This window comes from Lytechinus variegatus, chromosome 4, assembly GCF_018143015.1.
Source record: "Lytechinus variegatus isolate NC3 chromosome 4, Lvar_3.0, whole genome shotgun sequence".
Taxonomy (NCBI): domain Eukaryota; kingdom Metazoa; phylum Echinodermata; class Echinoidea; order Temnopleuroida; family Toxopneustidae; genus Lytechinus; species Lytechinus variegatus.
Window position 1 is genome coordinate 32,070,609 of NC_054743.1, and position 23,605 is coordinate 32,094,213.

At 36.3% G+C, this 23,605-nt stretch overlaps 2 protein-coding genes across 5 annotated transcripts in view; both read right to left on the minus strand.

Moving 5' to 3' along the window:
• Positions 1–1,406: 1,406 nt before the first annotated feature.
• Positions 1,407–21,030, minus strand: LOC121412657 (probable arginine--tRNA ligase, mitochondrial). Of its 2 annotated transcripts, none has more exons than XM_041605433.1 (15): positions 20,947–21,030; positions 13,274–13,350; positions 12,840–12,960; positions 11,465–11,548; positions 10,387–10,481; positions 9,653–9,792; positions 8,397–8,558; positions 7,350–7,423; positions 6,905–7,011; positions 6,169–6,402; positions 4,964–5,088; positions 3,992–4,169; positions 3,285–3,464; positions 2,556–2,619; positions 1,407–1,728 (listed from the first exon to the last, which is right to left on the minus strand). In XM_041605433.1, exons 1-15 carry the CDS (start codon positions 20,980–20,982, stop codon positions 1,642–1,644), a joined length of 1,764 nt encoding a protein of 587 aa, XP_041461367.1. In that variant the 5' UTR covers positions 20,983–21,030; the 3' UTR covers positions 1,407–1,641. The 2 variants fall into 2 exon arrangements, with proteins under 2 accessions (XP_041461367.1, XP_041461366.1); XM_041605432.1 differs by having other exon boundaries at positions 12,810–12,960.
• A 1,711-nt stretch (positions 21,031–22,741) lies between these two features.
• Positions 22,742–23,605, minus strand: part of LOC121413859 (intraflagellar transport protein 88 homolog) — a 28,884-nt gene continuing 28,020 nt past the window's right edge. For 2 of the 3 annotated variants that reach the window (XM_041606832.1, XM_041606833.1), the window contains exon 26: positions 22,742–23,593. In XM_041606832.1, the coding sequence (XP_041462766.1) occupies positions 23,472–23,593 (122 nt within the window). In that variant the 3' untranslated portion in view covers positions 22,742–23,471. The remainder of the gene's footprint in view (positions 23,594–23,605) is intronic. The other variant, XM_041606834.1, reaches the window with a different exon arrangement.

A 23,605-nucleotide genomic window follows, 5' to 3' on the forward strand; every position in this document is an offset into this window, starting at 1 on the left:
ATACGAAATAAACTATTCTTATATATTTCATTCAATGCTTTATTTCACTGAGTTCGGTGACATTCAAATTTTATTCCTCACATCAATATATTTAAAGTACAGTGTTATTGAAAACATATGTATGGCACCATACAATAAAAAAAAAAGATGATTACAAAATGAACATGGTGTAATAGTTTTCATGGTACACCATGTATCTTCCTTGGGCGAATGTTGCTCCTGAAAAGAACCATCCAAACTCGATGTTTCGACAAGTGTGTTCTTGTCATCTTCAATGCATGTACAACATGCACTCCAGAGGCCCCTACAGGTCAGATAACAGCTAACTTGGTAGGTAGAGTGATGAGTTTATAAGCTGGTGACCCAGGTTTGAACCCACATTGGTGTAGTAACCTTTGCTGAGGTACTAGTGCTCTTGTCAATGTCCCTTGCATAGGACCTTAAGCTGTCAGCCCTTCTACAGATGCTCACTAAGCAGCATTCACGTATTCTTAGCATCTAAACTATCACCCGAGGGGCCGTTTAATAAAGCTGATTAAGGTAAGAGTGAGTTTAAGAATGACTGGTGATCTTTTCTTGTAACTGATGTTCATAGGTGATTATTTAGCGATTAAGATAGGTTCACCAGTCATTCTTAAATTTTCTGGTAACTTACGAACAGCTTTATAAAACACCCACCAGACATGGATTGAGGGAAGACTACATTGATTATCAAGGACCCAATAACACAAAACATGCTTTAAGACTGACTTTTTAAATTGATTTTAAGAATCATCTATGGTAGACCGGAAGCATTGTGGTCCAAGTGGTTTTGACCCTCATTTTTATCAGGGTCTTACAAAGGGTTATGATTGATCCAATCAATCTCAACTGTATGGAAATCCATCCATATCAATTTTTTTTCTACTGGAAAGATAATCACATTGAATCTTCAAGAGAACAATGAATGTATGAATATACATCATATCAAGAAAATATTCAGAACTCGCATTTTAGATGTTGACACTGTTGGCCATCCATAGTTGCCATTGATCGGATCAATCACAACTCTCTGTAAGAAGGGGCCCAGAGAGCTGTGGGTTCGAATCCCAGCCATGGTGGTAGTTTCCTCAGCAAGAAATTAATTCAACTTTGCTGCACTCGTCCCAGGTGAAGTAAACAGGTACCTGACAGGAACATTCATTCCTTGAAATGCTTGATTGCCATTGGATGTGAGACGGGGCTAAAGCCTGGATAATGATGAGAATGTTGCCTTGAGCACAGTGCAGAGTGGATTATGTGCTCTCTATGAATTGCATTATTATCATTTTTTACCATACTTTGATCTTACACATTCAAAGAGCTGTTTCAGAAAGAGGGATTGTTAGTAATGACTTATTTGACCCAAACTGTGGAATAGTTTTCAGCACATATACAGTCTTTTACATTGGTGGAATCATTTAAGAGTACAGTAAAGACATGTCTTTTTTTGTAATGAAGTAGTATTAAAGAGATGTTTGTTTAGTACATAGTCAAGTGTTAATTGATTATGGACAATATACAGTAAGTATTAGTTTATGATTGATGTTTTATAATCAATAATAAAAAATCAATTGAATGATCAATTGAACAGCCTTGTGTTACCGGTATCAGTGCTATTTTCTACATCTTAGTAAGTGGTGTCATGCCCAATAGCTTCATCCCGTTGGCCAAGGTTATTCTAGCTGATCGGAATAGTCCAAGTCTTGCCTGTAAAAACACAAGAGAAAACAGAAGAAATACAAGAAAAAAAAATGATAGCACTGAATGGAAACATGCTACAGCTTTTTGACTTGCACTCAACAGAGCTAAATGCAATGAGTGATAGAGAAAGCAATACTGACCACAATCTACGCTTAATACCAGCTGATTGCATAGGGAAAATGTTCATAATTCAGAGTAACATATTGAATATTTGATTACTGGCTTACATCCAGTAAATTAGATTGCAGTGATCGATCTGATAAATAAGTTAAGAAATCTTGGAACCAGCATCATCCAGTGAGCAATTCTAGTGTAACATGTCTCTCCTCCGTCAACATTATAAAAAAATACATTTTAAAACATGGGCGGTAATCTCTCCCCAAAGGTAGGGGGGCCAGGGGCGGATCCAGGATTTTCCAAAGGGGAGGGGGGCACGAGCCGGCTTTTTTCCATCATAAAAGACCACAAATAGTGGGGGGGGGACATTTGATATTGTATCCCCCCTTGGATTTCCGCCCATGTTTTAAAATAACACAAACAACCCCCAAACACAAAGCTATTCCATACAGTATGCACTATATGTGGGATCTTCCTGAAATGGTTCTTCTCCACTTTGTGCTTCATATGAAGAGGTGCAATGCTCTCAAATTATCATGGCTTGAGAAGTTCATGAAGTAAAAAAGGACAAAATGGGGTCATCATATAGAAGGGCCAATAAATGTATACATAAAGCACACTTCGGACACTTATTGTGAGATTTTATCGCAAAGGTCACTCCTTTAATGAAACACTATATAGGTTCCACCAAAGAGTGTATCAACCAAATTACTTACCCTCTGAACATTAACTGGACTTCCCTTAACTTTGAGTTTGTTGTTTGCTCTGGAAATTAAATGTCTGTCAAAAAAGGGAAATTATTTTCTCAATTACCAATTCAGCATTCCAGCAAATACGAAACATATATGATAGTGGCTCTTTTATTCTAACAGACAAAATTAGGTAACCATGATAAAACAAAATAAACATCTTCAAAAAAATCTTTTCAAAAGAAAAAGAATTACTTATCCATTAATCAGTCCTTCCATCCACCTTTTTAAATACATCCATCATTTAATCCAATCGTTCATTAGTTTTCCTCATTGAAATGTCAATTTATAGATAGCATCAATACATTCATTTTTCAATGCATACATTTACTTTTCAATACATCCATCCAGCTTTCAATACACCTATTTATTAGTAAATAGATCCTTCCATTTATCTTCCTTCCCTCCCTCCCTCCATCCATCCAACCATTCACCCACCCATTCATCTCTCCATCTATCCCTCCCTCCACCCCTCCATCCATCCTTCCATCCATCCACCCACCCATCCATCCATCCTTCCATCCATTCATCCATCCATCCACCCACTCATCCACCCATCCGTCCACTCACCCATCCATCCACCCATCCTTCCATCCTTCCTTCCTTCCTTCCATCCATCCATCCATACCTCTATCAATCCATCCATCCACCCACCCATCCATACATCCATCCCTCCATTCATCTAGCACCACTCACCCTAGCTGTAGTAGATACTGGGCCGCTGCTTTAGGTTCCCTCTCAAAGGCTGCTCTCCTAACTGCTACATCATAATGACTGATAAACCAGGCTAATTGTACAGCTTCCTGTTCACATAACAGATTCCAATCTATATATTCATGAGAAGATAGCTCTGGTATACTGTTCAGCACCTCAATGCTACGGTGAAGGAAGACACAAAGAAATAAATGGTTGGTTTGACCATTGACTTAGCCCCCGGCTAAAATGCTCCTAGGAGACTACGAAGTGTGTATGTATATTGTTTGAGCAAGTAAGAATCTAGAAAAGAGCATTGTACAGAATGCTTCTGTCATGACATCGATAAATTCAAGGGCCCAACAATTACTGAAAAGTGATGGTAAAAAGGCAGGTTTTTGATGAGAAAGGAAAAGCAGACGTTTACTTGCCTTATTTTTGAGCCAGGGAAACTCTACACTCCTGAGGACGAAAAGGCACGCTGCTCGGAATGTCAAAGCTGCTCTTCGTCTCACCTTCCCTATGCTACCAATACTCCTCATCTCATCTTTTCTTCTGCTCCTAGTCATCACATCCTCTATGTTTGAAGTCCTTTGGAGGATTTCACCTTATCTCACAAAAGATTACTCTCGCCTCTCCTCTATATTTTTCCCTCCTTTCAATTCTAACCACATTTCCATTTAAGCTAGGGTTTGTGAAGTAATAATTACCTGCAAAGCCTTGCATGAGAATACTGTAGAAAGACTCCCGTATCTCCCTGACTAGTCAAGACTCTATCCCATTCAAACTTGTAGTCTGTGATTATAGACCCTTTGAGATCCTGAAGGATGATAGCTGACACACCAAGGATCTCTGCTACGCGCTCAGGGTCTTCTTGCGCTTTGGTTGCTAAAATAATCATGAAAATCAACAATGAACGAGTAGGTAAGTGTTTGAAACTTAGAATGAACAGTGGTTTGTTCAGAGATTTAAAGACTGAATGTTATGTCTGATTCAATTATTTATTTATTACTACTGAACTGTCAATGACTTAATACAGGGCCACAAGAAAAAGTTGTGTTCAGAGAACAACACATTTGCAGAAAGGAAATTCAGGGCTTCTTTTTGAAAACTGAGAATCAAACTCAAATTGTGATTAATCTGATCTTCACTACACAAAGTTAGATCAATCACAATATGTATGATTTGAATCTATCCATAAGTCTTGTAAGAAAATTTCCTAAAGACACAGCAATAATACCTAACCACTAAATGATTACACTTTGGTGTAAGGAATGATAGAAGGTACTTTGCAACCAGTCTTATATAAAAAGAAGGCTCGCACCAAGAAAGCTAGCTCAGTTTACAATCTGTAATTTCCTTGAAGATATTGAAATAAAATACATTCAAATCCCAAAATGAAAATTGTACATGTACTTCACGCATGGAATAGATGGAGGATTAATAGCTCTAAAAAACCAAACAAACAAAAATGAAAAATAAAATATAACATGTGATATTAATAATATTAAACATTTTAGGATAAAAGGGTAAAGCTTTTTATGTAACATTCTTACGTAATCAACAATAACAGAATATCACAAATCAGTGTGCCACAATTGGTACTTGCTTTGGAAAATATTCAACCAATAAAAATGACACATACATGTATGACACCAAACAGAAATGAACATTCAACTCACTTGATGTCTGTTCCATGTTATGCAACATACGGTCTCTCGCGTCATCTAAGATATCAGTCAGAAAGACGGCAGTTCCCTTCCGAGTCTGCATTCCTAAAACTTTACCAAACTTGATGTGGTGGATTCTATGTGAAATCAATTCAATGATATTAAAGTTCAAGTAATTTAACTCAACTCAATTTAATTTAATTACATGTAATTAATTCAATTCATTTGTTGACCCCAAAAAATTGTTTTCTGAATCCACATAAATTTTTATTAAATATAGTGGCAAGAACATGAGTGATATAAAGATATAACAATGTAGTATATAGACACAATAGAATAGTTATAATGAAATACATACATGTATTGACATAATACATATTTTCAAAATAGTAAATATACTCAGAATATGTCAAGTATATCATCTCTGAACTCTTACAGAAGTTTGAGTTGTTAACCTGATAATTTACCCTCAGTCTCATTTGATTTACTCTGTTTTAATTTTTGAAATGTTGTATTCTGTTTGAACGATTGCATTTAATTTTATCATGTATGTTTTGTTATACGGGCCTTCCCGTTTAACAGCAAATTGATCAAGACCTCTTATGTAGCTACCTTGTATAAAAGACTTTATAAATGAACAAATGAATCATCACCACATATTTCATTGAAGACTTAAGCTTCAGTTTATATTCCATAATTCGCATTCAAACATTTTACACTATTTGAAATGAAATAAATGGTTCTTGAAACAAGAAGTATATATACAATAGAATTCAACCAGAGAAGAATGGAGGGGCCTAAGTTGAAAGTAAAGCTTGTGAGTTGTAGGCCAAAAAGAATATGGAAAGATAGATAGAACTATAATATTGTTAGAAATATATAAAAGTAAAATACAGATGAAAATAAGAAACTGGATTACTATTTTCCCTTTTTCATATTAATATCATCCTCACATTATATTAGTTAACCAACTAAAAACCTGGGTGATGTCTCACAAAGAGGTAAGTGTTCATTTTTTTAATAGAGTCATGCTTAAATGCTGATGCGCACTTGACATGTAACGCACAATCCTTAAGATTGGTACACAATATCGCCCGTCCTTTTAGCATGAATCAACCAATGCGGTGATGCCTTTGAAACCGCAGCTTGGAAATGAAGACCGACTCTAAGTCACACTTAAATCTTTGTGAAACACCCTCCCCCCCTCCCGATCTTACCTTTGAAAGCAATCTTGATCTATCTTCCTCAACACTCCTTTCAGCTGCTCAAAATGACCTTCTTGACTTTTGTCCACTACATAGTACATGTCATCAAAGGTATGACGTTTCCTCCTGTCTAGGACGGCAGCAATGTCTCTGGTAAGATAGAGAGATGATCCATCACTCTTAGCAAGGGTGGCGACAGGGAACCTGGGACAGACGTCGGAGAGATTGATGTCACCCGTTCCTCTTCTATATCAATTTCAAAGAGAAAGGGATTTATGTACTTCTTAATTTACCAATACTAGTACCACATTAAGAAATATACCAATCCATGGCAACAAATTATACTGTCATAGGGTCACTTTGTGTTGGTTGTCTGCTTGGTCAGCATCTGTATGTATTCACTCCTTTGCTACTGTGTTGTGCATAAAATTTAAACATAATAAATAATAGATTTGGGGGTGTAAATTATACCATACTGATGAAGTAGCACCAGTGTGATATGAACACACATCATCAAAATGATTGATTGCTAAAACTAATTAAGCCTGTGACGTGACATGTTTTACTTGAAATTTTGATTACTCTGGTGTGCAGTAAACAGTTAATCTTGTTTGAACGTAGGCTCGGGTACAACACCAATTTCAACTGTAACAAAGGAAAAAAAATCAATGTCTCACATTAAAAAGCTGTCATAATTTCAGGCTGTGCTATGCATACTTTGACGCAAACACAGCAAATATTCACTTACTTTGACGTAGTTAGTAGATCTCCATCCCTCAGGATGTTGATTAGATTCTGTGCTTCACTGCTGTACTGGGATTCACTACAGTATTCATCAAAATGCACTCCTAGTCTCTACAGAAATCAAGATAAATTTTAACATTAGAACATTCACGATGAATATACTTGTGAACATACAAGTGAATATAAGATACAGTCAGGATTAGACAAAATGCTAATTAGACAAAATCAATAACGGATCAAACAAAATTTAGCCATGCTGGTGTCAGACAATCTATAAATCAGACCATCAGGCATCTGCTAGTAGACCAAGATGATTTAGCCATGATGGTACAAGTATCAGACAAATGATGAATTAAACCATCTGCTACTAGACCAAGTGAGTTTAGCCATGATGGTAACAGACAGTCTGTGAATTAGACCATCCGCTCGTAGAAAAAGTGAATACTAACCTGATATGTTCTTCTGTAATCTGCAATACTCATTTCTTGAAATCTGTGTCTCATTGCTAATGCATCTGAATCTCCTGGAGTAAAAAGAGTAAAAGTTAAGGATTTTTAGAAGAAAATGGGATTCATGATGATGTTTGATAATTGCTTGAATACTTGAGCACTTGATAAGATTAGCCATGTTAAAGCTGGTGTAACATTATACATTGCTTAAAAATATTATAATAAGCACGATTCAAATATAGCATTATTATTATGATTATGATCTTGCTAAAGTAAGTATTACAGCTCTTCTGTATTTCATTTAAATAAAACCTAAGCAGAGTTTGTCCTATAGGCCAAAGTAAAAATGGTTCTATAAGCATTGTTCGAAACCTTTTTCCCAAACCTTCATTACAAGTTCCTATGGTCTTTAATTTGGTGAAACAACATTTGCTCCTGCTACAATTGATCCAGGCTGTACTTCATCAAAAATACATCTAGGGTTAGGGTTGCAATAGGGTTTTATGTAAAGTTAATGGTTAGGTTTAGGGAAGGGTATAGTGATAAGGCCACCGCACACCTTACGACCCAACTGGTCAGCAACTGGCTTGCAACTGAGTGAGGGGAGATGAATCGTAAGGCAGTCATAAACCTCGACACCCCACACCTTGCAATCCGATCTGCAACTCATGCATGCGCTTTTTGGTATAGCAACTGAGAAAGTGCGCTTACTACTGCGTATGTGCATTGTTTATCATATACCGGTCGTGCAACTCTGCTGTCTGATTGGCTGGAAGTTGGATTGAGCTTGTGATCCTGTCATAAGGATTCGACATGTCAAATCCTTACGATCCTTGCGACTTGTCTCTGACCAGTCTGTGACGCTCAAGCTGACAAGAGCTGTGACGTCACATCTCCCCTCACTCAGTCGCGAGCAGTCGCCGACCAGTCGGGTCGTAAGGTGTGTGGTGGCCTTTAAACCCAGGGTTGAAGTAATTTGACTAGTGTGTGGAATGTATAGTGGAGCAATTGTTGCCAGATCAATTGCCATGGAACCCAATCACTAACCCTCTTCCATTCTTCTAAAGAGGTCCTTAGCTCTTTCCCAGATGGACGGATCATTCTGGGCTGCCTTGTTGGTTGCTACATAAACCTCATACAGGTGTTGAATCGGATTCACCCTCAGCTTCTCCTCATCCCCAAAGTCTTGAAAACCTACTCCAAGAATACCTTATGGATATAGGAAATAAAGAGAACAATTGAGACTTGCGCCCTTATTGTGATGTTGCTCCTTTACATTTATCCTGAGAGACTGGTCAACAACAGTGTACTCAGCACCCTGCATTAATCTCTTTCTTTGTCATTCAAGAAACCAAGACACTTTAGTTTTTTTCTGGAATCTCACTGCTAGTTCTACATATTATTCCTTATTCTTCTGTTCTTGGGAATCATCATTCAGTTTTTAAAAATAGAACTCTTAATCAATTCTTACTCGCAGCACATGCTATCTAAGAAGAGGTTGTTGACCTGCAATGAAAAGCAGGCATCACATGGTAATCAGATTTGGTGGCATATACATTGCATACTTGCAACCCTGGCAGCAATAGAGACAAATTGCACACCAAAAAAAATCAGAAAGGAACATTCTTAAATCCAATAATAGAAATAAATAAATAGGAAAACATGGGTAAATTTGCAACTTTCTTTTCCCCAAATAGGAATATTTCTTGTTAGCAATGTACATGTAAGTTATATGAGAACCATATTAACTAGTATTTGAATGGCAATATTAACTGCCATTGCACCAACAAGTGTTACATATGATTGAATAAACTATGTAGCATAAGAAAAGGTGCATGGGGAATTTAAACGCTCTTGAACAAGGACAGCTTGTGTTAAGATGCCGTCTTTTTTAGCAGAGTATGTTACAAATAGGAACACTTGACATGAATGATGTATTTGTGAAATGTGCAACGAGTTGACATCTTGGCCCGTATTCTGAAGTCAGGTTTAACTTAGACCATGGTCTAACTCTGTGCTAACATTATGGGGAGCCACAAATTCAAAAATTCTGTTTATATTGTATATTTCCTATGTTTAATATTTTGTTTCACTTTGCTTTCATAACGTAGATAAATACTTCAGTTACCATTCCCAGACAACAACAATTTGGGTGTCAAATAAGTTAATAAATTGAATGTGTATTGTAAGGGATTTGTGCTCCAATTTGCTTTCCATAGTTAAACCACAACATTAAAACAGGGTTTAATTTAAACCCGAGTTCAGAATACAGACCGATTTGTCTACGACTTTGAAATACCTACCAAACTGAGTACCCCAGTCCCCAAGGTAGTTGATCCTGGTGACATTATGGCCGAGACGTTCTTGAAGGTTGGCAAAGAAGTTTCCGATGAGAGTGGATCGAAGGTGCCCAGCATGGAATGGTTTAGCTATATTAGGAGAGCTGTCAAAGAAGGTATGGATGAAGAGTGCAAGAATGGAACGAGAGAGGGGAGGGAGGAAAAGAGGGGGAAAGGGAGAGAAAGAGTAAGATAGTAAGATAAACAAGGAAACAGAGAGATAGAGAGAGAAAAATAAGAGAGTGATTACATTATTTTCTCATCAATACAAAAGCACAAATAATGAAAAGTGTAATATGTGCATACAAGCTTTTAAAATTTCTAAATTTTAGCCTAGAAAAGGGACTCTCATCACTCTTGCTGATATAGTTAATCATGTGTAATCTCAACCTGAATAGTGAAGAAACATATCCAATTACTACGAGGAAAGGTAAAATATAATTATGGGCAATCATTCAAATGTCTTTCTATAAATGACGAAGGCAAAATGAAAAAAAAATTGTTCTGTAACAATGAAAAAGTGATAGGCAAAATGTCTCGATTTGAGTTTCGCATACATGTGCTATTAAAGTTTATTCATAATTGCCAAAGGGGGCAAAAGTATGAGCCATAATAGAAACTTGTTAAAAAAATATTTGGCTCAGAAAGGTCACTGACCCCTGCCAATGATCTTTCAAAGATTCCTTGACCTTCATTACCTATATTCCACAATGATATTGAGTTTGCTGTCAATGCCAGGATAAGATTGATAGCCATAGTGCCCTTGTTGCTCTGAGACATCTTGGATGACTTGCTAAAAGGTAATAAGGAACAACAAGTAACATGAAGGTATTATACCAAGAGCATGGGAACCTGAAAGACAGAATGCATGTCTTGTGTAGTGGGGGTATTAGTAGAACATTATAACCTTCTCCAACAAAAAAAAAATTATTCTTAGAAGGAAAAAAGTATTTTCTGACAAAAAAGTGTATTTTTAAAAATTTGTCTCAATGTAACAAATGCCAGACTGTTGTAGTGAGATCGGTGAAAAAACATGTAAAATGACTCTACTTGAAGACTGATAATTCACCATTTTAAACATGCAAGAATTTACTTGTTCCTTTTTATGCAAAAAGTTACTGGCCTGACAGTGATTTATACTGGTCTGGGACTGTCGGACCGGTGCTAGTGTCGCACGCTGTGTATAATACATACTCTATGATCAGAAATAAAAAAAAATCATACAAAAAAGTATTGGCGTATTCTTAGCAAAAAAGAGGAACAAATACTCTAAAAACAGAACAGATGGCATGTCTGCTAAAAGTCCTTTCATTTTGAAATATCAATGGCCTTCTATCGCCACTTTCACACATCTCAGTAATAAAGAAACAAACATATTTTTTGCTTTAACTGATGCATTGGTTTTGCTGCCTCATATTTGGTGAAAGTTTAATGCAGTGGACCACATTCCTATTAACATTATTCATTTCTATATTTCCATGAAGAATTGGTAGATTTTATTTTTGGCTTAAGTTATAACCAAGAAGTTCAGTTTTACATTTCAGTGGACCAGTGGTTCATACCATAGTACAGGTCTAAAAAAGGAGAGATATTATTCAACAGAATGTAATAACCTCACATGGTCAATTATCACATTCACTGATTTTGTATTAAGAAATGAACAGGCAAATATATTTCCAGAGAGGTCATGAGTCTCTGACAAAGAGTAGACAGAAAGAGGGGAACAGAGATGGAGAGAGAGGAGGGGGGGGGGAAGGAGAGGGGATATATATATACCTTGATAACATACAGAGGATCCAGAGAGAAATACAACACCCCTTTCTCCACACTTATGTTTTGTACATGATCAGGGCAGGTAATCTACAAAGAAAAAAAAAGTTGAACAATTAATGACATATGGATAGGCAGCCCATTCTATTGATGGATAAGGTCGAAGATACAATACCATTTCAGGGCAGGCATTGTTTGAGGCCGTTCTCATTACGCTTTCCAAGCTAGTTTACTGGAAACCGGTTAAAACAAACAGTTTGGAAGATCGCTAGCGTTCCCACTTGATAACACGAAAGTGGTTTACAAAATCACTTCACGTAAAGTGATATTGTTGCTATGGAAACGCTCTCAGTGGGGTGACACGTTTCGCGCGAAATTTGAAACTGCAGCATAGGCCTTCTACACCCGTCGTGTGGAGCAGCGCGCTCAAAATGCACAAAGATCACTTTCCGGAGAACGGTTGTGTCCTCACTTATGCTAAAACCAGTTTAACGAGGCAAAGTGATCTTGAAAACTACATCGCGAGGTTTTCTGAACCCCAGAACCGGTTTGGAGGTTCGCTTCTACAGTTCTCACTACACGTTAAACTAGTTTCTACTAAACTAGTTTCCAGTAAACTAGTTTTAGGAAGGTAGTGAGAACGGTGTCTAACTGCACATAGTCAGCCAGCCCCCATTAAACTATTGTGTCTAATACAGCTGCCAGCTGTATTTGTGCCTGCATCCCTTCCTCTGCATTATTTTAACAAACCAAAATATATTCTAATTCCCATCTCATTTCTCTCTTTAATAATCTAAGATTACTATGTCTTTGTCACTGTAAGCTCCATGAATTATACTAATTATACTTCATATTGCATTCACTTTTTATATTTGATTTAAATATTTTATGAGATCATTTGTAATTCAGCCAGTTAGCTACAGTAATACATGTAAGGCTATCAATGAATATAACAATTTTCAAAATATCAGCATCGACATCAGCATCTTAACAAACATTGAATGAGATCAGCAATTTAATAATATCAAGTAGATTACAATACAATTAGCTTTTATTTTAATTTGATCTGATTTGATTTGAAAATGTTCCATTGAATGTTTCATGGCAGCTAAATTGCTGTATTGTGTACAATTTACATTTAAATTTCATTGGCATTTTGGCAACATTAAAATAAAGTAAAACAAATAAATAAAAGCAGCCGAAGGGAAGTTATGTGACATATCAACTGGCATTTGAGGTGATGAAAAAAGTGGTTGGGAGTACTTTTATTTCATTAATCATACTCAGAATACAGAAAATATAAAAGAGAAAATAATACATATCCCTCTCTAAAATTTTGATCATGTGTCACTTGCTCCCTTCTGCTGATAAGGTGCATTACCTTCTTGGCTATTTGCATAGCTTTCTCATTGAGAACATTAAAATCTGGCCGCTTTGAGCGAGAACCATCTTCTTCATCAGAGTTCAGGGACGTAACAGATAGTCCAAGCTTGAGATCAAGGCTGAAAAGAAGAAAAAAAAAGGAATATTGAACAGGACTCACTGACTTTTATCTTAGAATTATCACAGACTTTAATGAATTTCTATCAAACTGCATGGCTTTTATATCTTCTCAAATTCAATTGATGACATATATGTCACATTCTACCAACTTCAAAATTTGAAAATACGGTAATGTCCTTTGTGAGCTTTAATCATTGAGCTGGTGGCAGCCGGAGTGGTAGTTGCTGTGGCAGTAGTAATAGTACATAGTAATAGTTGTAGAAGCAGCAATAGTAGTAATTGTGGTAATAGATTACAATCATATTACCTTACCTATTCTTTTTGCCCTTCAGTGCTGGTGTCAAAAGTGGAAGGATGGCATCCTCTGTTCGAGCAGTTGCATCAGCTACCTATTATTAACCAAATTTGAAGAAATCATTTCTTTTCAAAATTAACTGTAACAGGTCGGGGTGGGGGTAGGGGGGCAATGGTGTACTAATGAGAACCTGCTCCCCTGAATGACTTTGAGTGATAATTTCTCAGTGTGTTATAAAACAACCATGGTATTTCAGGACTTATTTCCTTTTAACACAAGTTAAGATCAAATTCACAATGTCCAGGCACGCAGTTCAGAAGTTATTTAACAAATATATTTGCCCACAACCATTTTGACAAAAATCGCTCTAAAGCTGGATCCATGTCTCATGGCAAATTCAATAACGTTTTGAACCTGCATACATTTTTTACATTCTCAATGATAATAATCAAATTGATTTCTTGCTGATCATGCCAGAAATGAAGAAAATAGCACTTGTCATTGAAAAATTTCTTTATGTGTTATTTTTATAAATCAAAATGTGATAAAAAAGTCGGAATTCTGCTCACAGCTAAACAAGTACGCCAGGTCCGGGTCAGAAGTCATGCTAAGTAAGCTCAGCGTTTTCGTAAGAATAAGATTAAACGAAGTGCACACCAAGGAGCGGATTCAGGATGGGATGGGGGGGGGGGGCTGCCTGGTATAACCCATCAGAAATTTGGAACTGATACACAAGTATATGTAATAGAGGTGCACATCCAGCATTTACTGATGGGGGGGCGAAGGAGTGTGGCAAATTTTTGCTTGAATGATTCTTGGCCTTATCCTGAAATAAGTCACCTCTCTTCTCGTGTGTGTCGGTGTGTGTGCGCTCATTGTATACAAAGTCAATGGGAGAGGAAAGAAGTCACCGCCGCTGGCAGTGAATGGAGTGGTGACTTAAGCCAGGATAATGCCTGATTCTTGTATTTCTCTTGGTTGACTACCAAGCATTTTTGTTTTCTTTTACTTTTTAGGGAGGGAGTATTCCTAAGGATGGAAGTTAAGTGTACATTTTAACTTTATGGTATCCCAAAATACTATAACCATATAAGCATACCTAATTATTGTTAACGCAAAGTGCAAGCAGAATTTGGAGGATATTTTTAGTAAACAGGGGGGCGTTTCATGAAAGGACTTGTCAGACGTTTTATCCGACAAGTCCCATTTTATCTGACAGTTACCATAGGAACAGTGCCTCTCAGCCAATCAAAATCATGGAAAGATGTCAGATCTGACAACTTGTCGGATGAAAATATTGATGAAACGCTCCCCAGAACTTCAGAAGACTCTTTAGAGGTCAAGTCCACCCCAGAAAATTGTTGCATTGAAACGATAGAGAAAAATCAAACAAACATAACAATGCAAATTTCATCTGGATTGGATGTAAAATAAGAAAGTTGTGACATTTATAATTTTCGCTTATTTTTCACAAAACAGTTAAATGCACAACTCAACGATATGCAAATGAGAGAATCAATGATGTCCATCACTCACTATTTTTTTTGTTTTTTATTGTTTGAATAATACAATATTTCAATTTTTACAACTTTGACAATAAGGATCAACTTAACTTAACCATAAACTGTTAAAATAATGGTAATTCCACATGTTCTCGGAGAAATAAAACTTTGTTTCACTTGACGAGGAGAAAATTTGAAAATTTCATATTTCATATAATAAAATACAAAAGAAATAGTGAGTGGGTGACGTCATCAGTCTGCCAATTTGCATACCAGCCAAGATGTGCATACTGTTAAAGAGAATTTCCAGTAGTTGCAGTAAACACTGATCTCATGAGAAAGTCTGTAAAACCAGGCTTAATTGTCAGTATATCATCGAGGATGAAGATCTGGTAGTTACATAAACTGAACTTTGTGAAATCTTGAAATCTACGCTGAAAAACGTTCACACTGAAGATCACCAACACAGATAGGTACACGTGGGACAGTGTATTATTATTGCTGGAATAAAGACCCCAGGGAAGTGACCGAATCCACCCTTATTTTGCTTATTTCTCAGCAATTACACAGTTTCTCCCAGAATCCTTTGACACATATTTTTTATTCATACAAACGGACACTTGGGTGGTCATTATATTAGATTCTGTAAAAAGTCATTTTGAGATTGTTACCAAAACTGGAATTTATCTTTAAATTGTGAAATAAAACGAAACTTTAAAATGTCATAACTTTCTTATTTTACATCCGATTTTGATGAAATTTTAATTGTCTTGCTTGTTGGATTTTCTCCTTTTTTCAAACCAACTTTTTGTTGGGGTGGACTTGTTCTTTAATTAGAAACAAATTTTGTAACTTTTCTCTCGCTTATGTGGCTTTTAGGCTTTGCCCCTTCAAATCCGCTCTAGGCCCTATATCCTTTCTCTTTCCTTTGTTTTCCATCTTTATCTTTTCTTTCCACTCTCTCTGGCCTCTTTCCTTTCTTTTCCGAATCTTTCTCGCTCTTTTCCTTCCCTTTGGCTTTACTTTCCCTTCTCCCCTTTCCTCTCTTTTTTTCTTCCTCCTTCCTCGTCCTCGATCTTTCCTTTCTCTCTCATCTCCCTCTTTAAAGCTTTGCTTGCGCTCTTCCTCCAGTTTTCGGGCGGGGGGGGCTTGTTTCCATGGATCTTTGCCTGGACACACCACAGACTTCGCAAATATCTAAAACAAACTCGAATCCATTTATTTTTTCCTCATTTTTTTGTCAACACATGCAGCACAGGGTGGCACCACTCTAGGCGACACCGCAATACTTACCCGTGTTAAGAAACTGGGACTCCACTCACGCGCATTTGGGCCGCCCTAGCTTAGAACTAAGCTTTCTTTCCGTAAAAAAAAATTATTCTTACGATTAAATAAATATTAATTAATACATGAATACTGTTAAATCGGTACTCACCGGTTCTCTTCTTGAATTTTCTGCCAATTTCCCACGCTGCTGGCTGCAATTCCGCGGTAAATTTTGTCGCCATAGAGAGCTGTTCATGCAACTTTATTTATAAATGGAGCGCCCTTTACGAGAGTTGTTAATGCCGCGGAGAAATCGTTAGGCATTTTGGCCTGTGTTCAAGGCGTAGCTGTTCTATTTTTTTTATAAAATTATGTGTGAGATCGAAATCTCAGCGAGTAAACACTCTTCCAATATGGAAGAGTGTATACTCGCTGTGATATGATCCCGATAGGGAGGCGCAACACCCCCACCCACATGGGCACAAACCCCAGGGCCGGGGGACATGTCCCCTCACCCAAAATAGTAGGGGGCACATTATGAAATGTCCCCCTACTATTTTTGGTCATTTCGTTCAAATTCGAAATGTATTTTGGAAGAGACGATCTTACTTTTGGCATGCCCCCTTTTTTTTGCTTGTTTGCTTGTCAAATTTCTTTTGGTCAAGATGACCTTCTTTAGAGGGTGATAAACCTTCTTTTTTTGTTTGTTTTTTGCTTGTCAAATTTTCCAGCCCCTGGTCCCCCTACCTTTGGGGAGAGATTTCCGCCCTTGCAAGTAGACATACTCTTGATATTGTTTGCGAATCTGCACGGGCGTCGATCGAGGGCTGGGGATGAGGAAAAGCGGTGAGACGAGAAAAAAATAGAACTTAGAAGGGAAAAGGCGACAGAAAAAAAGTGAACGAAAGAAAAATTAATGGAAAATAAAAGGGAAGAGTAAATAGGGAGAAATGTGATGGGTAAAATAAATTATGGGAAAAGAGGACAGAAAAAAAGTGAACGAAAGAAAAATTAATGGAAAATAAAAGGGAGGAGAAAATAGGAGAAATGTGATGGGTAAACAAAATTATGGGGAAAGATTCTGGACGCACTATTCATGTTTTATCATGAAAAGGATAAGTTATTTATCCGCGAGCAGACACTTTTTGATATTGTGATCTGAAACTGGATAATGATTTAAATAGAGAATAATCTGCGTATCTGAATTAACGTGTGTTTTAGATTTCGACCTAGAATTTGGGTATTCTAAGTAACTTTCTTATCATGAAAATCAATAAAGAGAGCGCAAAGCGCGAGCTAAAAATATATGATATAACAAAGGGTGAATTTAAGCTCTGTAATGCAAACACTTTGTGGGAAAATTGTGAATTGTGATGGATCACAGTTAAAAAAGAGCTGATGTATTTTATTTTTATTACTTTGAGTTTTTACATAGGACCGGAACATGCTATGAGGGCATTATGTCATCATATGAAATTGATGACCATCTTCCTATTTCTCTCGCATGGGAGCGCGAAATGTGTTAATTTTATGGCCTGAAAACTGGACATTTAAAGCACTTTGTAATTATGCATAAGAGGCATTATATATCTATCAATGCGAGCAGAAATCGCGAGTCGAATTTTTTGATAAACTGTCATCAAATTAGTTTGATTTAGAATTAATATTGGGATATACATAACCGACTAATCCAAATGCTATAGCGTGCGGCGCTAGCTGATACGTTTTAACAATCTGACCTGAATAGGGAACTTTTTGAGAACTTTATGGAATACAGGAAAATAATACGTACCTGAAAATTCAAATTTTGCGAGCGCGCAGCGCAAGCAGAAAATGATAATGTTCAGATGATAACACAGACATTTTTACAGAGCACTTTTTAAAAATCAATTTGTAAATGAAACAAAATAATGAAAGTTCAATTTCCCAGCTGAAATATGTTTTGTATAATGACTTCAAAGTTTGATTTTTCAAGCTCCATATTGAGCAAGATATGCAAATACCCTAAAAGACAATAAGGCGCGAAGCGTGAGCGAAAATTTTTTATCCTAACAAATAGATTTAAAAAAAAATTATTTTCAGAGTCTTCCCCTAATGTTATTTCATTTAATCATGTTCCTCCTCTTATGTTTGCCTTTCTTCTTTTTTCCTCTCTTTTCCCTTCCTTTTCTTTTTTCCTTTCTTTTTTTTTCTTTTTTTGCTCCGCCAATAGGGGGGCCCGGGCCCCTCGGCCCCCCTGGATCCGCCTATGTTAGCGGTTGTAGGTATAAATCGCGCTCTAACGCTCTAAAACTGTGTTCTTTATCAAAAAGCTGTCTTTCATATTCATTTTGTTCGCAAAAGAGTATAAAGTTAATTTCAATCATTGTATATAGTTATCCTGTTTATGATAAAAATACTTAGAAATTGGGTTAGGTTAGGGTTATCAAATTATCAGGGCAGAAAATATATATTTTTTTTCTCATTTTGCGCGTCGAGCTGGCACTATTTGATCTGTGTTACTAGTATTATGTTTTTGATGACATTCATTGTATTCACAACAATAATTATTAAACATTGCGCACGCGCCGTGCGCCGCATGAATTATGTAGATCAGGTGAATAACTTACCGCTACACACGAGCAGTTGCTCTATATATTCTATGTAATATAATATATAGAGCAACTGCCCATTTTTAATGGTCCATAATATACCCACTTTCTTCTTTTTTGGAACGAGTATGAATTTATCTACTGATATACTGAATGTACAATAAAAGTCATTATCATGTATTTCTTGGCATTTCATTTACTTTTTTTACCATAATTATATCACACAGCTGTTCGCATAGGCCTACGCCGTCACAAATAACAAAACAAAATCTCACTTTTTTTCTTTTTTGGTGGGGGATAGATTTTCCATACGCATACGTACAATTTTTCAAATTATTTTTTTCTGCTATTTTCATAATAAACTTTAAATGATTTCGCCTTTGCACTATTATTTTTTTAAAGACAAAATTACATCATCATCATATCATCGTCACCAACTTCATTCTCATCTTTATCACCACTACCACCATCATTATTATCATCATCATCATCATCATCATCACCGCCACCATCACCACCACTATCATCTTCACCAAGATAATTTTCATCATCATTATCATCATTGCCATCATCGTCTTTTTTTCTTATTTTTTCTCCTTCCTGCTTTTTTTCCTTCCTATTTTCCTCTTTTTAGAGGGCACACCACCACACCCCCTTACTGGATATCCGCCTCTAACGTTTGTTGTTGTATATAAGTTGGCGGATGCCTCATGAAATGAAATAATATAAAATAAGGAAAGGGAAACTAATTAGAAAAAGGACTGAGAAGAAGAAAAAAGAAAGCCAAACAAACAAGAAAAAACAATATCAAAATTTTGTTGTAAAGTCTTCTACGTCAGTTTAATAATTATGTTTTCAATGAAATGAGAACATAAAAAAATGAAACAAGTAAGATGGGCTATACATCGTAGCAAAGAAATAGAGGGAAGCTCCGAGACAATAAAAAGGGTGAGAAAAAGAAAAGACTTTGAAATACTCACAACACGAGCATAATAAAAAAATATGGAATAAGCAAGGACAAGTAGCTGAGGGACACCCCCCCCTCTCTCTCTAGTTATTTATGTATCAAACTCGCATACACAAGAATTTCTTACTAATCAAAATATTGCGAGCAAAAAGCACGAGCTGACATTTTTTTAAATATTCAAAACTGATAGAGAGACACATTTTAAACAATTCATGAATCATAATAATTATACAACTAGCTTACCAATCGAATCATTTGATTGCGACAAATGATCTGAGAATTAATGCTTTTAGGAATTCATTAAATTAAAGCAAAGTATCTCAACATTAAAATAATTAAGGCGGGCGCAAGGTATCAGCTAATACACCGATAATTTTTTTTTGGACATTTGAAGTATTTTCGGTAATCATGAAAAAGATTGATATTTCATGAAAGCTCAAATCCCGAAGAGCGGAATATTTTTATTAATTGACTTTTTAAAAAAATGTTCTAAGCCCCATTTAATATTTGATTATAAGTCGATGCATTAAAAGCTGAAAAAATAAAGTATTTTGTGTTCCTCTATCATAATTGTCTTTCTCTTTAACCCTGGTTCTTTTTTTTCTGGGGGGAAGCATTTTGGTTAAAAAGAGAGAAAAAAGATAATTGCTGGCTTGTGGACGCCCGGTGTGGACGGTGGTAGGGACACCCCCCCCCCCGTAGTTCACCAATATGGGACCAAATGATCCTAAATGTCCGAGGCGAAACTTGTGCAATCAAACGTTATTTCTGAATAAATTAAAGCTTGCGCTGTTCAACTTCAATCTCTTTCAGCTAAATTTGCGATGAACGCTGCGTTATGAAATATATAATTATCAACATCTGGCGAAAAGAATAACTGACCGATCACCTGACGAGAACGCGTATACGTGATCTGCATATCAGGTCCGATCGAGAGTCAGAAGTGAAGGACAACTGCCAAGAAAATCAGGAAAAAGTCGTCAAAATGTAAGTTCCCCTTCATTTCTTTCAATTTTTTGTTACTTATTGAAGCATAAATGTATCATTAAAGCAAAATTTCAACAAAAGCCTCAAATTTAGCTAGTACTTTTGTTGAAATTACAATAAATTTAGATCCACATAAATCTCTAACCCAATTTTAGCACTGATGTCGCCTATGAGGTCCATACATGTAATGTTTGGACCTCATTGGTAGGTCTACTAGGAGTGGGTGGCACAGCCGACGCTCACACATCTCGCATTTACTTCCAACATGAAAATGAACGGGTGGGGCAACACTGTCGTCTGCCACCGTCTCACAGTAAAACATGAACTGGCGAATGATATCCTTCTTGATTTAATTTAACAATCGAAATTGTGCTCACCATCCTTGCTATCAGCTTACGAATAATAAAAGTCATCTTTGAATTTTACTTGGCTTGAAAACTTGCATCCATTAGAAAATAGATTCATTTCAGGCACTGCTTCGCTCGTGCTTCGCCAGGCAGACAATATTTAAGCGCTAACTTCAGCACTTGTACTTTGAAGTTAGCCGCATGTAATTATCTGCACTGTCTGACTGTGTTCTCCACGATAATGGCCGATAATGGACACAGTCTGGACTGTCAATGCCTGAGAATAAACTCATTACGATCTCATTCGGAAATGTTTAAACATAATGCAAAAAAAAGGTCCCCAACTCCCCACTCACACCTTGTCCTTATCTCATTCTTCATCTTCCTTCTCATCACAATCAACTGATCTTGATCATTATCATCAAACTCCCTCATCCTATTTATATATACTCTTGTCATGCTCCTCAGTATCCTTCTCATCAATCTCCTCATCAAAAATCATCGCACTCCTCCTCATTGAATTAATCTTGTCACTATGCACTCCTTATCATCACCCTCCTCAACAAAATCACACTCCTCATCACTGACAATCACCATCACACTCATCTTCCATAGCTGCATCATCATCACACTCTTTATCATCATCATCATTTCCATGACTGTCATCACACTTCAGCTCAGCCATCCTCATAAATTATCACACTCCTAATTCTTATCCTCATCATGTTCTTTTCATCACACCCCTCATGCCCCTTATAAAGTTATAATACACTATTCAACTGCACCATATAATTATGTGAAAATAAGGCAGAGAGAGAGAGAAAAAAAATAGGGGAAGAAGGTTGAGAAAAAAAAAAGATATATGCACTGGGTAAAATTTGACCAAGATGATAAAATAAATGAAAACTCCACATGTGAACAAAATATTTTATGTATGCTTGGTAATAATATTTAATTTTCACTTCTCTTTTATACATATTTAAAATCACAAAGCAGGATTTCAACAAGATATATCTCTTCTAGCTATACATCACACAAACACATCAAAATCATTAAATTATTTTGTCCATTACTATTTTAGGGAGTCAAATTAGTAAATTTGGATAAGAATATATGGTTTTTAATAATAAGTAAGTCAGAGATAAGCCTGATCTCTTTCCACGGCTCCGTAACACAAAGATATGCGATCAATCGCTAAATGGACTGACCAATCAAGATCAATGTTATACGCGTATTTGGTTAAAGATACTGACCGGGAACCAATCAGTGTGGTTCTTTCATATTTGCAATTCATCGCAAACCTTTGTGTTACGGAGCACAGGTATGTAAGCAATATATAATTGCATTTTACAAACTTTCCATGAAAATTGGGCACAAAGTATTCTTTCGATATGATCTATATCTGCATACTTTCACCTTGCTCACATGTGTATCTTCACCCCATTTTGCTTTTGATAAATTAAGTCACTTATAAATTCGTGAATAACTTTGCAAGTCAATGTCCCATTATTGATACAAAGAATTTCATTTGTTGATAGTTCATAGTTCTTGTCTGTAAAGCAGACAGTTGAAAATAATTTATATCACAACTATTTCAAATTATGGAATATACATCATCAGTCAATTCAATTTACGTGAAAAACTTAGACAGACCCAAAAGCTACCCTCACCCTTCTGCATCAAATGTATCAAAATAAAAGGCATTTCATGTCCCTTTTGTGAAGAGAAGGTAGGTCATTTACCAAAAAAGTTACAAAATGGTTGATAATTTGATAGAAGACTTGTAATTGCTGCAGTTGAAACAGTTCTTTACCCTATATCAGTTCGTATGATCATATGGTTACAAAATGGTTGATAATTTGATAGAAGACTTGTAATTGCTGCAGAACTGTTGAAACGTGAAACAGTTCTTTACCCTATATCAGTTCGTATGATCATATGTTACACATGTATTGTGAAGTTTAAGTACTCTTTAATAGCTACACATTTCACCAGAAACATTGTCCATCGTTCTGATTGTGATTACGACTGAACTAAATAAATAAAATGGCAATCTATGACTAGACGGAATTGATTGTACTTTACTTGTACATGTACTATGTAATTCTCAAGGTGACATAGTGACTTCATCACTTTAGTGCTGACAAACACTTTAACAAGAAGTATCACATTTAGAGCACATTCACAGAAAGAAATATATTAGCATCAAAATTTAATTCAAAACTAAATACTTATAAATATATCACAGGATAAAATCTCATTGGAAATCTGAATTCGAATTATTCATACCATGAAAATGATGGAATTGTTAACTCAATTGGTTGTTTGAATTTATTCGATTGCTAATTCTATAAATATCTTCTCTATCGATTGTACAGATGTTCCATTACACTAAGGGGAGCTTTACGAACAGCAAAAATCAGTTTTTGAAGAGGTAAACCAATCCAAAATCCTAAAATCAATTTCTTTTAGCTTAAAATTGAACGAAGCCGTTCGTAACACCCTCCCATGCATTCTTAAAATGGGTATATTCCTTCTGACACCACACTTTGCGTTTATTCTGGGAGAAGGTCATCACCGAGCTCCTCATCACCAAACTCATCCTCAGCGTCTCTTTTCCTCGCTGCTGTCTTGGGCCTCTCCGCTGATGGGCCTAAGGGATCAATGTAGGAGGCATCTGGAATGAAGG

Excerpts from the sequence above, each read along its gene's own strand:
- LOC121412657 (XM_041605432.1), bottom strand. The coding sequence starts at position 20,982 with ATGACTTTTATTATTCGTAAGCTGATAGCAAGGATG. Across the intron at positions 11,549-12,809 it reads TTATCAGCAGAAGGGAGCAA|ATTACCTGCCCTGATCATGT; the intron begins GTGACACATGAT and ends TTTTCTTTGTAG. Across the intron at positions 1,729-2,555 it reads GTCCAGTTAATGTTCAGAGG|GCAAGACTTGGACTATTCCG; the intron begins GTAAGTAATTTG and ends GTGTTTTTACAG.